The following is a 16,514-nucleotide window of genomic DNA, read 5'->3' as shown; positions in this document are numbered from 1 at the left end:
ATCCTTATACCATATTTTTTAAGCTCCTTTCTCTGTTTTAAAGACTTTGTACTATTACCTATCAAGGAAACCAAACAGCTAATCTATTCCTGGGCCTGGTACGTGACAACATTCGACGACTTTTGCAAATACAGACCTGCAATCATTTTTTTTTAATTCTTTGAATAACCTCCATCAAAGTTCAGCTGTGCATCTTGTAATCATAGTTAATTTGTTTTGTATCTGCACGCACTACATTCATTTATCTGCATGAAACAACATTAGTTCAACAGCTGAGACTTTCCAGATCCCTTTGAATCATCATGCATTTTGACATCCCATTCTATTTTGCGCTCACTATCAACTTTAAAATGGTGCTTTTGCTCCATCATAGTATCTAGATCGTGTATTCGGCCATCTCGTCTGAACAAAGGCACATTAACAAATGTCAATTTAAAATCAATTTTCTCTTTGGTACCTTGTGCAGCCCTCGTATAGTTTCAGGATAATACCTGCCTAAGTATTACACATAATCCAGCATAATACCAGTATGCTAAGCATCTGTGGCTACAGAAGTTCTGATGAATGGTCATTGTTGCTAACTTTTGGTTGGTTCTTAATTTGGCTCTATCTAATCACGTTTGCTCAAGCGTCGCCAGGTATCTTTCGACACCGCCACAAGGTTCAGAACCGAATACTGATCAATGACTCGATACACCAGTTAGTAAGTTCAAAAGCAATGTTAATTTATTTACACACAGTCAAATCTGCTCATGCATAAACTCTACAAACTAAACTGCCACTATTACTAAGGCCTATACTTAGCTTCGGGCGCCCACTCAGTCAGAGGAACAATGGCCGTTGCTTGGTTCTGAGGCTGCTGGGTTGAGCTGTTTACAGGATAGCAACTAGGAGCGTCTATCTCGTAGCGTGCGTTGACTTGGAACTTACTTGGTCTGCTGTAGCTGCTAGGCTGGTCTCTCTCTTCGCTGAGAGCCAAAGCCAAAGAAGGAAGATTCTCCCTTGGGTGATACCTCTTAAACTGCAAAGGGCTTCGTGCTCTTTTGGGCGGGCCTTGAACTTGGCCTCAACTAATTGGGTCTTTCCCAATCATCTGTATCGATTTTCCTCCAATAGAGGGGTGGTTCCCTGATCGCTGGGCGTGTCCTGGTGACTGTCAGTCAGCTTTGTCTTAGCTTCTTCTGGCACCGGGGAGTCTGTCCTAACATTGTGTATCTAAATGTTTCCCTTTTGTCCCCGGAGATGGCTCATTAGTATTTAAATCGTTTGGTAGTTTCTGTCCTGTCTTGAGCATTTAAGGTTCTAATCAACAAACAGCTTGCACCTGCTTGTTTCTTAGCATTGTCCAATTTTCCCTGCAATCATTGCAAGTGTCCATTTTGTAATCGGGAAGGGGCCATCCCAGATGGCTCCACTCCCTCCTTGTGATCCTCAACGCGAAGCGTGAAGGATCACATTACCATGGCGTCTTCATCCTCTGATCCCCGGGGCACCCATGCTTAGGTTCTACACTGTCCTATCCTATGCAACACAATTTTACCTAAACCATTTAAAATACATTCATTATCAAAAAATTCTACGGGGCGCTATGACATTAATACATGCATTACAGAATTTTTTTTAAAAACTGGAACCTCTAACTATTCTCAATAAACTATCCTCATTTAAACAATCCAAAAGTACAACAATCCAAAAATAATCTATACATCTTAAACTGTACAAAATAGGAGCACACAAATTTTTCTGGCCTTGCAGTCAGACACGGAGGTTTACATCTCTTTATTCCATAAAATACATCAAACAAAATGGATGCTCTTTAATCCGTCCCAATGGGTTCGGGGGTCTGGTGAAATCCGAAAATGGAGGACCTAAATCTGTGTACCGGGGTGCGAGAGCCATACGCTCTGTTTCACCATTTCCTGACTCTAAACAAAGTATTGCCAGCACTAAGAGTGCTTCGACTACATATGAGAGCGAGTATCAGGTGATAAACGTATCACACCAGGTCGGGGTATTGCTAGCTGTCGCCTTGTTACCTTGGGGTTCCGAGTATTACAGGGGTGAGAGTCATTTACGGTTTGTGTGGTAGGGGTCAGGGGGGTAGCGTCAGCGCAACTGAAGGGATCCCGTTAAGATCCATGTGAACACGAAGGCTGTCTTCAGCTTTGTCGGACTTCTTTGTCTTCCTCTGGGGTTTCTGGAGTTCTGTGAACACAAGCATAATTTCTGCTATTGTCTTGCTTAAGATCTTGTATGTCTGTCTGTCTGTCTTTTACTGCCAATTTCCCTTTATAATTGGTCACCATCTGTGACTCCCTCATTTAAAAAAAAAAAACCGAATATTTGAACAAGACATTTAAGAAAATACTACCGTACTGCGAGCTGTCTTGCAGCTTGTGTGATTTACTATCCCAGTGTTTAAGGATGTAAATAGCATAGGGAAGCAACTTAAGAGTTGCCAAAACCAAACAAAAGAATTTTGAACTTAACGAGCCAAAATGGGGTGCGTATGGGTGGAATCCCCAGGTAGGACGGTGATCAATGCCGTATGTGCTCTACCCGAGCGTAGCTGACCAGAGGGGGGGTCCTCAGGCAGGGCGGGGACCAATGCCGTTTCTCCACTGCCTGAGCAACCGGCAAGAACGGGTAAGAATGTGGCCATCGTGGGGGGCTGCCTCTCGAATTAGGAGAGCAACTATGTGTCGGATTCTGTCGACAGACTAGTTCCTCTGAACTATTGTCTGGGACAAACTTGTACCTTTAACAAGGTTCTGTCGACAAACTAGTTCCTCTGAATTATTGTCTGGGACAAACTTGTTCCATTAATAAGTTTCTGGGGACAAACTAGATCCTCTAACAGCCATTTGCCGTCAAAGGGGGTGGTGACGTGGGGCCATGAAAAAAAAACTTTCCGAGTTTACACACAACATTTAACGATAACACTAACGAACAAACATTCAACAAACATGATGCAAGTTCCATCAGAAAGGACACCGTATGTCTCCATCGGTTCCTTTTTTCTCCATCATCTGGACACCTCACTGCTCAATAGCGAACAGGGTTGCAAAGGGATTGGTTTGGTGGGAGTCAGATTCTAAGTCAGCAGCTTCTCCCGGCTGCCAAACTCTTGTCTGTAGTAACCGTGCTAAAGCTGCTTGGGGCGAATTGGGGTCCATCGCATCATTCCGGATGAGCCTGAACGAATTGTCTCGGTGCCAGAATCGTGTGTCGAGGTTGGAGCTACTATGCTTCAATCCGTAATCGTCGGCCGGTGGGTCTGGGTCAGGGGCTTTGATACAAGTGATTTCAAATGGGTCGGTAGAATCATGCTCAGATTCACTGGGAGTGGGGCCTGGTGCAGGGGTGTAGGCATAAAGTGGTGTGCTGTGGCTATCGTCATCTTGATCGCCATCACTATCGCTGCTGGTTGAGGGAAGGGAGAGGCGGAGTCATGCCTCTGGGGGCAGAGTTGAAATTGTGTCTGAGGGCAGGCTGGAGTTGGTGGGGGAGGGTAGGAATACGTAATCTGTGGGCAGGGCGTGCTCGTCTGCTGCTGCGAGCAGGATGTGGTGTGTGTGGTTATTCTGTGAGCCGTAAGCCTTGAGCTGGTTTATATGAAACCACACAGACTTACCATTGGGATAGGTTATTTTGTATACTGAGGGGCTGACTTTGTCCAAAATGGAGTATGGTCCGGAAAATTTTGGGGAGAGGAATGAACTGGGGTTGTAAAGGGAAAACATAACTTGTTGCCCTACTGTAAACTCAGTGGCATGTACTGTTTTGTCGAAACAGGCCTTGCTCTGTTTCTTCCTGGTTCCAAGTCTCACTGCTGCGGCGAGTTGAGCTGCCTTTATGTTCTGTACTAGTTGTGTGACCGCGTTTTCATGTGTGAGGGCTGTAACTGCGGGGCTGGCCAAATCCAGTCCTAGTAAATGCTCAGTGCCTTTCATGGGGCGTCTGGTCATGAGGGTGTGGGGGGGTGAAACCTGTGGATGTAGATACTGTGTTTCTTAAAAACATCAAAGCAAATGGGAGTACTGAATCCCAGGTCCCATTTTGCTGTACCATTTTCCTGAGGGTGTCTTTCAATGTCCTAGTCATTCATTCTACAATACCACTTGACTGGGGGTGGTATGCGATATGGAACTTTTGTGTAATTCCGAAAATTGTGAGGACTTTTTTCATTACACGTCCGGTGAAATGGGAGCCTTGATCAGACTCTATCCTGCATGGGAGGCCCCATCTTGTAAAGATGTGGTGTGTTAATATTTTAGACGTCGTCTTGGCTGTATTAGTTCGTGATGGAAATGCTTCCACCCATTTTGTGAAGGTATCTATGACCACCAACACATACTTGGAACCATTTCTGCATGGGGGTAGGGGTCCTATATGATCTATCTGGAGATTTGTCCAGGGTCCATTAACGGGGCGGGTATGGCTAAGTTGACCCTTTTTTGCATATCTGTCCGGATTGTTCTGGGCACAGATTAAACAATTCTCTACGTAGTGTGTGACATCGGTTTTTAAATCAGGCCACCAGCAAAGCGGTCTGAGGTGGGCTAGGTTGGGTTCAATTCCTTGGTGTCCATGATTGTCAAGGAATGATTTGGTTCCTGTCCTGGCTGGGAACTATATAAATGCCATCCTTTAAAATCACACCGTCGTGTGTGGTGATTGCATTTCTAAACTTGTCGTACAGGGCTGGGAAGATTCCCTTTAAAACTTCCCTGAGTTTCTCGTCCTCTTTCTGGGCCTTCGCTAAATCCTGAATGTTGGTCTGTGAGACCTGAACTGCGTGTACTGGGGTGCTTTCGGGGGGGGTTCCAAAAATAACCATGCCTGGAGCCTGTCTTCGCTAGGGCGTTACCAGGGGGGGAAGAACGGTGATGACTGCGAACCTTAATTATGCCGTATTTCCCATCCTTCGCTGTCTCTAAGATATGGCGGAGTAATGGGGCTGAGGGTAGGGGTTTTCTGTCCGCGGAAACAAATCCTCTTGTTTCCCAGAGTGGTACGAACTCTGTCAAACTATTACAAACGTATAAGCTGTCTGAGTAGATGTCTGCTGGGGTCGGGAAGAGTCTGGGTGGTCTACAATATATGCAATCGCTGCCAGCTCTGCTGCCTGTGAGCTTGAGTGTCCTGGCAACATCAAGGAAATTTCATCTAGGGCGCGCCCCTGCGCGTCCTCTACATATATACCGCAACCGGTAATTCTCTTTCCGTTTAACACTGTGGATGAGCCATCCACATAAATCCTTAGGGGTGTGCACGTGTCTGTGGGCTGGGGTCTCTGGGGTGTACTACCTGTTTTCCTGGGGGTGTTTTGGGAATAAATGGGCTTGTGTTGTGTTTAGTGGTGATGATCTCACATTCGTGAGGGGTGCCTGCATACTGCAGATTATCGGCAAGGAATGTGTGGGTTTTGGTTCTCTTTACTGTGATGTTCCGTCCCTGTAAAAGAAGGGTCCAACGGGCTGCACGAATTTGGCTGACTGTGCCATCTTTAAGTCGGCTGTCTAACAATAGCTGTGTCGGTGTGTGTTCTGTGAGGATTGCGATGGGGTTGAGTCCTGTAATGTAGGCGAAGTATTGTACTGCCCAAAAAACTGCGAGCAGGTGCCTTTCACAGGCAGAAAATCCTTGCTGTACGGGGTCTAATATGCATGAAGCGTATGTTACGGGGCGTAACTGGTCGTGGCATTCCTGGAGGAGCATGGCCGAAAGGGTTCGGTCGGTGCTTGCTACCTCTATAGCGTACGGGGAATGAGGATCTTGGACCTGTAGTGCGGGGGCTGTGCTGAGTGCTCTTTTTAAAGTGTCCATGGCACCTGTATGCTGTGGATGCCATTCCCAAGGTGCCTGCTTCTTGAGAAGTTCGGATAGGGGCGCTGCTTTAGTGGCGAAACCGTCAATATGGTTTCGGCAGTAACCAACTAGTCCTAAAAATGACCGGAGGACTGAGACATTGTGTGGAAGGGGCAATTTGACGATTGAGCCAATTCTCTTGTGCTCAATCTCGCGTTTACCATGAGTGATCACTGTTCCCAAGTAAATCACCTTTTCTTTCAGAATCTGGGCCTTCTTGGGGTTGACTCTACAACCAATTTCTTTTAGGAGTGCTAGGAGTTCAGCGAGAAGCAAAATGCACTCTCCCTTTGTGTCTGTCTGTAGTAACAAGTCATAGAATTTATCATAGTCGTCTACATACTGGACCAGACAATCGGGGCGGGAAAATTTTGCTAATCCATTTGCCAGCTGTCGGTGGAAAATGGAGGGGGTGTTGTGGAAGACTTGTGGAAGGCACGTCCACATGTACTGTTGCCCTTGGAATGTAAAGGCGAATTTGTACTGGCACGCTTTAGCCAATGGAATGGACCAGAAGCCATTACTAATGTCCAAAACCAAAAAAGATTTTGACTGGAGTCTCTGTTTGAGCATGGTCTCGGGATTCGTGGCTACGGTGGGGGCTGCTGCTGGGGTTACTTTGTTCAGTTCCCGGTAATCAATGGTCAGTCGCCATGATCCATCCGGTTTCCTGACGGGCCAAATTGGTGCGTTGTTTGTGGAGGCTACTGATCTGAGTACGCCTTGATCCAACAAACTCTCTATTACTTTGGAGATTTCTCCCTCTGCTTCCTGGGGAAATCCGTACTGCTTCTGGGGTTTCGGGTCGGGACCTGTAACGTTCACAACGCCAGTCAAACTGCCACAGTCGTGCTTGTGCTGTGCAAATGCTGCTTTGTGTTCCTGCAGGACTGCCCTGACCTGTTTGTCTGCACTAATGGCTCGAGGGTCAAACTAGAAGTCTCCTACTGAGCTAATCCTATTCACGTATTCTCCTACTGTGAGCGTGGCGGGGGCTCGTGCTGCCTTTACCATTTTCCATATACACTTGTTCACTGGGTCGAAAGAAAGGTTATGGGAGCTCATGAAATCGATCCCAAGGATATGTTCTGCTGTCTGGGGCAGATCAACTAAAACTACGGGGTGCTTGGTTGCGATGTTCCCTATCTGTATTGCTATAGGGGCTGTGATGTGTCCCTGTTGTAAATGGCCTGTAAGGCCATTGAGTGTAATGGTGTCTGTTGTGGGCCACGTGTCTCGCTGGAACATCGTGGAGGAATTGGGTGTCGTGTGGGACCCTCCTGTGTCCCAAAGAAATTCCACGGGTTGTCCCCGAACTTTGCCTGCTACCACTGGTCTACCGGACTTGTCCCAAAGGGTGTCGCAGACTCACGTTGGGGAGCCCGAACACGGTCAGTCGGTGCCGTTCATGTCTGTAACTCTCTGAACGGGCGCTAACGCTATGGATCGGCTTTGCCCTATTCTTGTTTAGGGTGCCTGCCTGTTGGTTTCTCTGCTGCTTCTGGGGCGCATTGCACTCTCGTGCAAAGTGTCCTAGCTGTCCACAATTATAACATTCCTGAGCTTTTGGCTGGGGTTGGCTGTTCCTGCCCTCATTTACCCATGCGGGGTTCTGGTGTGCTTTAACTGGGTTCATCTCTGCCTGCTCTTCATCGGGTGTTATAAATGCGGTTTTGCCTGCAATTGATTGCTCCCAAGTGCGGGACAATCACTTCAAAACCCATTTTTCATTGTGGACTTAATCTGAGGGGTCATAATTTGCACAAGCTTTTCGTCCTGCTTCTGTGGAGTGGGAGACTAGAATTCAGGTCCATTTGGCCATATTATCTGGGGACAAATGGGCGTGGGCTAACTGTGAATCCACAAACATCCAGCAAACGCTGTGTGGGGTGCTCTGTCTTCTTTTGCCCACACGTATTTAGGCCTTCTACAGGGTCTCGTCTGTTAAAGCCGATCGCTTCAAGGATCGCTGTGTGCATCTCTTGGAGTGTGCCTCCTCCTACATTCTGTGGGTCAGGGAAGGCTGCTATGACTGAAGGGTCGAGGCTTAAAACTGTGAGCTTCACTTGCTCCTTTTCATCCAGGCCGTACATGGTTGCCTGTTGTCTGACGTTCGTGAAAAATTGGTGGGGGTCGGATGTGGGAAGGAACGGTGTAATTTTCCCACACGCGTCCCGTAATTAGGTCATGGTTAACGGGGTTGTGTAAAGGAAGTCTGCTTCTCCTTCTCCTGCGGTGTGTGGTCACTGGATTCATGGGGGGGGGGGGGGGTCTGCCTGTTGGGTTAGGGTGCTTTCCTTTTCTGGGGTTTTTCCTGCGTACATGTCCCATGTGCGTATTTATGGGCAGTCTCGTTCAATTCCTGCCAACCGGGGCCATTTTCTTGATCTAATTGGGGTCCGAATGTACTCTGAAATCCATTTTGCACGGACAGCAGAGATTGCAATTAAATTCTGCAATTTGCTTCCGGCACTTTGCATGGTCTACTGAGCTCTGCCTTTGTTCCGTCGTGGAAGTATGGAGCGCCCGTAGGGCTGCTTTTAAATCATTGCACTGTTTCTGCAATTTCTCAACTTGCTGTTCTGTTTCTTGTCTTACCAAGACCGCACGTTGCGTGTCCTGGTAGGCCTCATCGTATTGTGTCTGAAAGCTGTTCAAATGCGCGAGACAAGACTGATGTGCCCACTTGGCATCATCCACCTCTCTGTCCCTTGCTGCTAACTGCTCTTTCAGATCTCGATTCTCTTTCTCTACCTCACTCACGTCTACCTCACTAGTTCTGTCTATCTCCTCTATCTCTCTACGGAGCGTCCTAACGACCTCCTCTGTGCCTCGCAATTGTGCCAAACAGGACACGATTGCCATCGACTTGCGACCTTTCCCTAAGCTCTTCTTGTGGATCTCTGACAGGTTCTCCCACCAAGTATGTCCTATACTCCCGGGTCCTGTTTCCTCATTATCACAGAATTCACTCCAAAGGGGCCATCCTTTCCCTTTGAGATATTTCCTGATCTCTTCTTCCCGAACGGGACACTGTCCTACTCTACTGCTGGTCGCTGCGACCTTGAATTCCTGGGGGTTCATAAGGCATTCCATTGCCTTCATTGCCATTCTCTCTACTAGGATCTCTAACGAATTTGGAACAGGGGGGTGATAAAGCAGTGATGTAAACACGGGTGCGGCTTACGCTAATTTTCAGCCTACAAAACTCCCGACAATTTTTCGCAACAAAATCTCTCAGGTTTACCTTATATCCCTGTTAGTACGCATGCATTAACACACTTCTGAATCTCAGAGGCTTGATCAGTACTGTTTTGACGCTTGTGGTTTTTCTTTCTGTTCCCAATTGGATTCTCAATTCAAATTTTGGGTTCTCTCGGAGTGATTAGGCCACTTCTAAATCAAGTCCCGTCAAATGTCGCCAGTAAATGTTGCTAACTTTTGGTTGGTTCTTAATTTGGCTCTATTTAATCACGTTTGCTCAAGAGTCGCCAGGTATCTTTCGACACCGCCACAAGGTTCAGAACCGAATACTGGTCAAAGACTCGATACACCAGTTAGTAAGTTCAAAAGCAATGCTCATTTATTTACACACAGTCAAATCTACTCATGCATAAACTCTACAAACTAAACTGCCAATATTACTAAGGCCTATACTTAGCTTCGGGTGCCCACTCAGTCAGAGGAACAATGGTCGTTGCTCGGTTCTGAGGCTGCTGGATTGAGCTGTTTACAGGTAGCAACTAGGAGCGTCTATCTCGTAGCGTGCATTGACTTGGAACTCACTTGGTCTGCTGTAGCTGCTAGGCTGGTCTCTCTCTTCGCTGAGAGCCAAATCCAAAGAAGGAAGATTCTCCCTTGGGTGATAACTCTTAAACTGCAAAGGGCTTCGCGCTCTTTTGGGCGGGCCTTGAACTTGGCCTCAACTAATTGGATCTTTCCCAATCATCTGTATCGATTTTCCTCCAATAGAGCGGTGGTTCCCTGATCGCTGGACGTGTCCTGGTGACTGTCAGTCTGCTTTGTCTTAGCTTCTTCTGGCGCCGGGGAGTCTGTCCTAACATTGTGTATCTAAATGTTTCCCTTTTATCCCCGGAGATGGCTCATTAGTATGTAAATCGTTTGGTAGTTTCTGTCCTGTATGAGTGTTTAAGATTCTAATCAACAGACAGAGCTTGCACCTGCTTGTTTCTTAGCATTGTCCAGTTGTCCCTGCAGTCTTTGCAAGTGTCCATTTTGTAATCGGGACGGGGCTATCCCAGATGGCGACATCATCGACCTGAAATATTAACTCAGTTTGCCTTTTCACAGATGCTGCGAACCCTGCTGAATAATTCCAGAATTTTCTGTGCTTATTTCTATACAATTATTTTATTGAGCTGATTTTCGCATTAATTGAAAGCTAATGAATGATAAATAAGTCTGTTAAGATTTGTACCAACGTTTGCAGGCTTAGAAATTCCATTGTGCGAGACTTCATTATAGTCTAGTATATTAGCTAGTTCTAGAATTTATACACTGTCAAATACTTTTTGTTAAATTTGTATATGTAAATGCGTAAAGCTATGAGTCATCAGAGCAGTAAAACAAGGAGAGGGTGTGCTGTTGCTGCTGTTTGTTGTTACTATTGTGGAGAAGTGAGAAACAACTTTTCCTTCACAATAACACCAAAGTGGAGGAAGGAAAAAAAAGAGTCCTTTTTATTTTTGTACTCTTACACAGTAAAGGAAGAGAAAGTAGAGAAGGATGAAGAGAGCGGATTACATTGCAGGTTAAGACTTCAATTTTCCTTTATTCACTGTTTTTAAAAGAGGCACCATTACAACATGTAGCAGCTCTGTGGCCAGAGATATGGCACATTGAGGAGAGACACCAGGTCACATTTTCCATCTTGCCATCCAACGTTTGACATGCTAATTGATTTGTTGTTCATCTAGATTTAGATTTATTGTCACGTCTACTGAGGTACAGTGAAAAGTATTGTTCTGCGTACAGTCCAGGCAAATGTTTCCACACATGAAAAACATAGGACATACGATAAATACACAATGGAAATACATAGACATTGGGAGAAGCATACAGAGTATAGTGCTACAACAGTAAAGGAGATGCGTAGAGAGATCGGTTCAGTCCATAAGAGGGCCATTTAGGAGTCTGGTAACTGTGGGGGAGAAGCTGTTTTTGAATCTGTTAGTGCATATTCTCAGACTTTTATACCTTCTGCCCGATGAAAGAGGTTGGAAGAGAGAATGACCCAGGTGGGAGGGGTCTTTAATTATGCTGCCCGCTTTTCCAAGGCAGTGGAGGTGTAGACAGAGTCAATGGCGGGTTCACTTAATGGACTGAGCTGTGTTCACAACTCTCTGTAATTTCTCACGGCCTTGGGCCGAGCAAGTGACACACCAGGCTGTGATGCAGCCAGATAGGATGCTTTCTATGGTGCATCTGTAAAAATTGTTAAGAGTCAATGGGGACATGCTGAATTTCCTTAATTTCCTGAGGAATATAGGGCTGTTGTGCTTTCTTGGTCGTAGCGTCGGCGTGGGTGCACCAGGACAGATTGTTGGTGTTGTCTACACCTAGGAATTTGAAACTGTCAACCATCTCCACCTCGGCACCATTGATGCAGACAGGGGCATGCACACCACTTTGCTTCCTGAAGTCAATGACCAGCTCCTTAGTTTTGCTGACGTTGAGGGAGCGATTGTTGCCGTTAAACCATGTCATTAGGTTCTCTATCTCCCTCTTGTACTCATCATTGTTTGCGATCCAACCCTCCAGCCGTGTTATCAGCAAACCTGTAGATGGAGTTGGAGCCAAATTTTGCCCCGCAGTCTTGTGTGTATAAGGAATATAGTAGAGGGTTAAGTGTGTAGCCTTGCGGGCCCTGATATTGAGGACTATCATGGAGGAGGTGTCGTTGTTTATTCTTACTGATTGTGGTTTATGGGCCAGGAAGTCAAGGATTCAGTTGCAGACGGAGGAACCAAGTCCTAGGGTTTGGAATTTGGATATGAGCTTGGCTGGGATTATGGTGTTGAAGGTCCAGCTGTAGTCAATGAATAGAAGTCTGAGTAGGAGTCCTTGTTGTTGAGATGCTCCAGGGATGAGTGTAGGGTTAGGGACATAGCGTCTGCTGTGGACTGGTTGTGGCGGTATGCAAATTGCAGTGGATCAAGGCAGTCTGGAAGTATACTGGGCTGGATTCTCCTTATGGGAGACTATGTGTTCCTGCCGGGACTGAATAATGTGAAATTTGTGTTCTTATTGGGGGCACTATTCAATCCACGATTCAGGACATGCAAGCGGGCTAGCACACTCCTGGCATCAATTGACAGCAATTCCCAGCTCAAGACACACCAGAAGCTTGATACCATCCAGGACAAAGCAACCCGCTTGATTGCTCCCCTTTCACAAACATTCAATCCCTCCACCACGGACAAACAGTGGAAGCCGTGTGTACCATCTACAAGATGCACTGCAGTAACTCACCAAAGTTCCTTAGACAACACCTTCCAAACCCACGTCCACTGCCATCTAGGATAAGAGCAGAATATACCTGGAAATCCCACCACCTGGAGTTTCCCCTCCAGGTCACTCACCACCCTGACTTGGAAATGTATCACCGTTCCTTCGCTGTCACTGGGGCAACATCCTAGAACTCCTTCCCTAACAGCACAGTGGGTGTACCTACACCTCAAGGCCTGCAACGGTTTAAGAATGCAACTCATCGTCACCTTCTGAAGGGCAACCTGGGATGGGCAATAAATGCTGGACTAACCAGTGAAGCCCACATCCAATAAATGATTTGTTTGAATTTTAAGCTTCTAAAAGGAATGTAGAAACAATGAAGTGGAAGATCAAATACAAAACACATATTCAAAGTGAGATTGAAGGCTGTTGTGTGTGACAGTGTGATCTTAACCAAGACAGTGTATGTGGAAGCCAGAACTCTGAACACTAGTTTTACTGCTACCCTTGGAGAGAAGAGCCAGTGTGAGATTTCCCCTAGAAGCAGCAAGGCATTGTGCAGGTAATGTTGCTGCAGGCTCATAGATTAGAAAATCTATAAGGACTGTTGCCATCAAAAGAGGGTTTTATCTCCATCTTTATTTAATCCAATAAATTTCGGAAAAGTTTGCAAGGTACTGTTAAATGTGTAAATGTGTTCTTATATCTTTAATGTTATTTTCTTTTTTCTTTACTTTTAATAAATGTTTAAATTTAATATTCAAATCATCACAAGTGGTCTGCACTTCACTTGACTTTAGATAACTCCTCATAATATAGAAATTGCAAACCTTAGTGGTAGCTTGTTCCAATTTTCCCTTTGGAATTTGGGCAGTCTGGCACTTACTATCTATTGTGCCATAACAATGGGGGCGGCACGGTAGCATTGTGGATAGCACAATTGCTTCACAGCTCCAGGGTCTCAGGTTCGATTCCGGCTTGGGTCACTGTCTGTGCGGAGTCTGCACATCCTCCCCGTGTGTGCGTGGGTTTCCTCCGGGTGCTCCGGTTTCCTCCCACAGTCCAAAGATGTGCAGGTTAGGTGGATTGGCCATGCTAAGTTGCCCTTTGTGTCCAAAATTGCCTTTAGTGTTGGGTGGGGTTGCTGGGTTATGGGGATAGGGTGGCGGTGTTGACCTTGGGTAGGGTGCTCTTTCCAAGAGCCGGTGCAGACTCGATGGGCCGAATGGCCTCCTTCTGCACTGTAAATTCTATGATAACACAAGCCAGAGATTCATCCTGAGAAAGCAAAATTAGATGTCTGAATGAGGTCATCAAATCTTGGCTTGGGTAGAAGATGCTGCTGAGAACACTGATCCACTTTCAATCATTTTGTAGAAAATGGCTCCACTGAACTTGCTTCCAGTTGCCATCAGTCATTGTGAATTTCCCAGTTGGTTACTCTCAAAGATTGTTTAAAAGCACTCCGTTTTAATTCTGTTCAGAGTTAATTTCATTGTCTAAGGGCTTGATTTTAAGATAAAGCTATCTGCAGCGATGACTGTTTTGTTCAGTAGTATCATCTGTGCAGAGGTTGATAACTGATGAGACTAAACTAGATTTCCTGCTTTGTTTTCACATAACCTTGAATACAATAATGGTAGACTGTTGTCATTGTAGGGATGCACGTACACTGCATTCAGTATCCGTATGAAAACATTTGTTTGATCCATTGTTAAGCATGGAGGGGGATTTATTTTTCTTTACTTTTAAGGGACAATTTAGCGTGGCCAATCCCCCTGCCCTGCACATCCTTGGGTTGTGGGGGTGAGACCCACACAGACACGGGGAGAATGTGAAAACCCCACACGGACGGTGACCCGAGGCCGGGATCGAACCCAGGCCCCGGCACCATGAGTGCTAACCACTGCGCCACACTGCCGCCCCTTGCAGCGGGATTTCTAACCTGAACGCCTGACTGGTGAAAGTGGGTAGAATCATAGAGGTCTACAGCACAGAAAAGGCCCTTTGGCCCATCACATCTGCGCCGGTTAAAAGCAACCCACCTAAGTATTCTAATCATATTTTCCAGCACTTGGTCCATAGCCTTGTATGCTTTGGCATTGCAAGTGCACATCTAAATACTTCTTAAATGTTATGACGGTCTCTGCCTCCACCACCCTTTCAGGCAGCGAGTTCCAGACTCCCACCATCTTCTGGGTAAGAAGGTTTTTCCTCACATCCCCTCTAAACCTTCTGCCCTTACCTTAAATCTATGCCCCCTGATCATTGAACCCTCCACCAATGGGCAAGGTTTCTTCCTGTCTACTCTCTCCAAGCCCCTCCTAATTTTATACATCTCATTCATGTCCCACCCCCTTAATCTCCTCTGCTCCAAGGAAAACAGCCCCAATATATCCAATCTCTCTTCATAACTAAAACCTCTCCAGCCCAGGCAACATTCTGGTAAATCTCCTCTGCACCCTTTCTGGTCCTATCACAACTCTCCTGTAATGTGGATTCCAGAACTGCGCACAATGCTCTAGCTGTGGTCTAATCAATGTTCTATACAGTTCCAGCATAATTGAACCAGTTAAAATGGAGGATTTGATTTACCCACTGGCTTGCCATGAAAATATGGACAAATGCAAATTTAACGAAAGAGGTAATTCCAGTATTCACAGTGGAATTTATAATGTGGATTTCATTTCTTCAGGTCCCCTGGATCAAACAGGAATTGCACTGAAAAGCCTGTTCTGTGTGAACCCAATGGATGAACCAGGAGAGGTAGGTGGCTCCATCATCATCTGTAGCTGCATATTCAATCCTGCTAGTTTTGTTAGTTATTCAGAGCACATATACCTATTTGATAGTCTGGATAGTGGCTCTGCAGGTGTCTCAAGTAGACTTCATCCGCCAATCTCTTTTTGAAAAGGCTGTATTTTTCCCACCAGCAATGAAAATGATTACCAGGATAAAATGAGCTTTAAGCAAAGCCTTGTGCCTTATCTCTTGATGTAAGCTTTGCTACAGATTTTACTGGTGCTTTCCCTTATATTTAACAGGATTTGATGATCCACGTGGAGATTTTTGCTGTCACTTGGCCAGTTCATGATGAAACCCTTTAACTGATCATTTGAAATTATGTTAGGACACAGTAAGCATTAATTATAGCTTATAAATTAACATTGATGTATCTCAATCAAAAATTGAAGTGTGTACGATAACTTCTCAACAGAAGTGCAGCAAATGAACTGCAGTATCTTCTCAAGTTCACCTCTAACATTGTAGACATCAAATGATAACTAAGATGTCAACCACATCTCGATGCTAGTTAACTTCTCTTTGGGAGACTGGAATTATGAATGAGATTGTGGATACTTAATAAATACAACACTGCAACCATGTACCACTTTGCGTTGTAGCGTATACAAACACTTATAACTCAACTTGTAAGTTTGGAGTTACATTTAATATATGCTGACTTGTCAGGTAACCTGTGTATCTTTAAATTCTCCAATGACCGTAGAGTTCATTAACGGTCGTAGAAGTGTTGAGAGCTAAGTCAGATCGCTGAAGGATGCTCTCCTCATGATACTGAAAATGAATGATATGCATTGTTCTAAAGTAGATGGAGAATAAATCATCCAGAGGTTTTTTTTTTCTATTCTTGTTCATGTCAGTTTTGCAAGACTCGAGGTAGATCTTCAGAATGGGGGTGGGGGGGGCGGGGGGTTCTATTCTTGTTCATGTCAGTTTTGCAAGACTAGAGGTAGATCTTCAGAATGGGGGGGGGGGGGGTGGTGGTGGTGGCAAGGATTACATTTGTATGGACACAAACAACAGACACAAAACATAACCAATTTTTATTCCAGTAACTCTATTTTGGAGCGGTACTTCATGAATTGAGCAGTCTTTCTTTTTATCCACAAATAAAGTGATGCAAGTTACTGGAGTAAGAGGATTGCTATTAAAAGGTTGAGATATTGAGATCACAGTTTAACAAATTTCTAATGAATATGTGTGACCCGCGTTTAATCTGACTTTGCTTGAAGCTCTTCCCCTGGTATGAAGAATTAGGGAAGTGCAGGAAATACTGTGAATTAACGTGCTGCCTGTATGAAGTCATGCTGCTTTCCATTCTGTGACAGCAGTTATTGAATGACAAGTAAAAAGCTAGCTTCACTCCTCCT

General features: G+C 45.4%; 1 protein-coding gene across 3 annotated transcripts in view; it reads left to right on the top strand.

Moving 5' to 3' along the window:
- clcn2c (chloride channel 2c) overlaps positions 1-16,514 on the top strand; it is an 870,815-nt gene that overhangs the window by 763,777 nt on the left and 90,524 nt on the right. For all 3 annotated transcript variants that reach the window (XM_072474258.1, XM_072474257.1, XM_072474259.1), the window contains one exon: positions 15,038-15,108. In XM_072474258.1, the coding sequence (XP_072330359.1) occupies positions 15,038-15,108 (71 nt within the window). The remainder of the gene's footprint in view (positions 1-15,037; positions 15,109-16,514) is intronic.

Source organism: Scyliorhinus torazame, chromosome 14 (assembly GCF_047496885.1).
Source record: "Scyliorhinus torazame isolate Kashiwa2021f chromosome 14, sScyTor2.1, whole genome shotgun sequence".
NCBI lineage: Eukaryota > Metazoa > Chordata > Chondrichthyes > Carcharhiniformes > Scyliorhinidae > Scyliorhinus > Scyliorhinus torazame.
The sequence above is the reverse complement of the archived record's forward strand: the minus strand, read 5'-3'. Positions and strand labels throughout refer to the sequence as shown.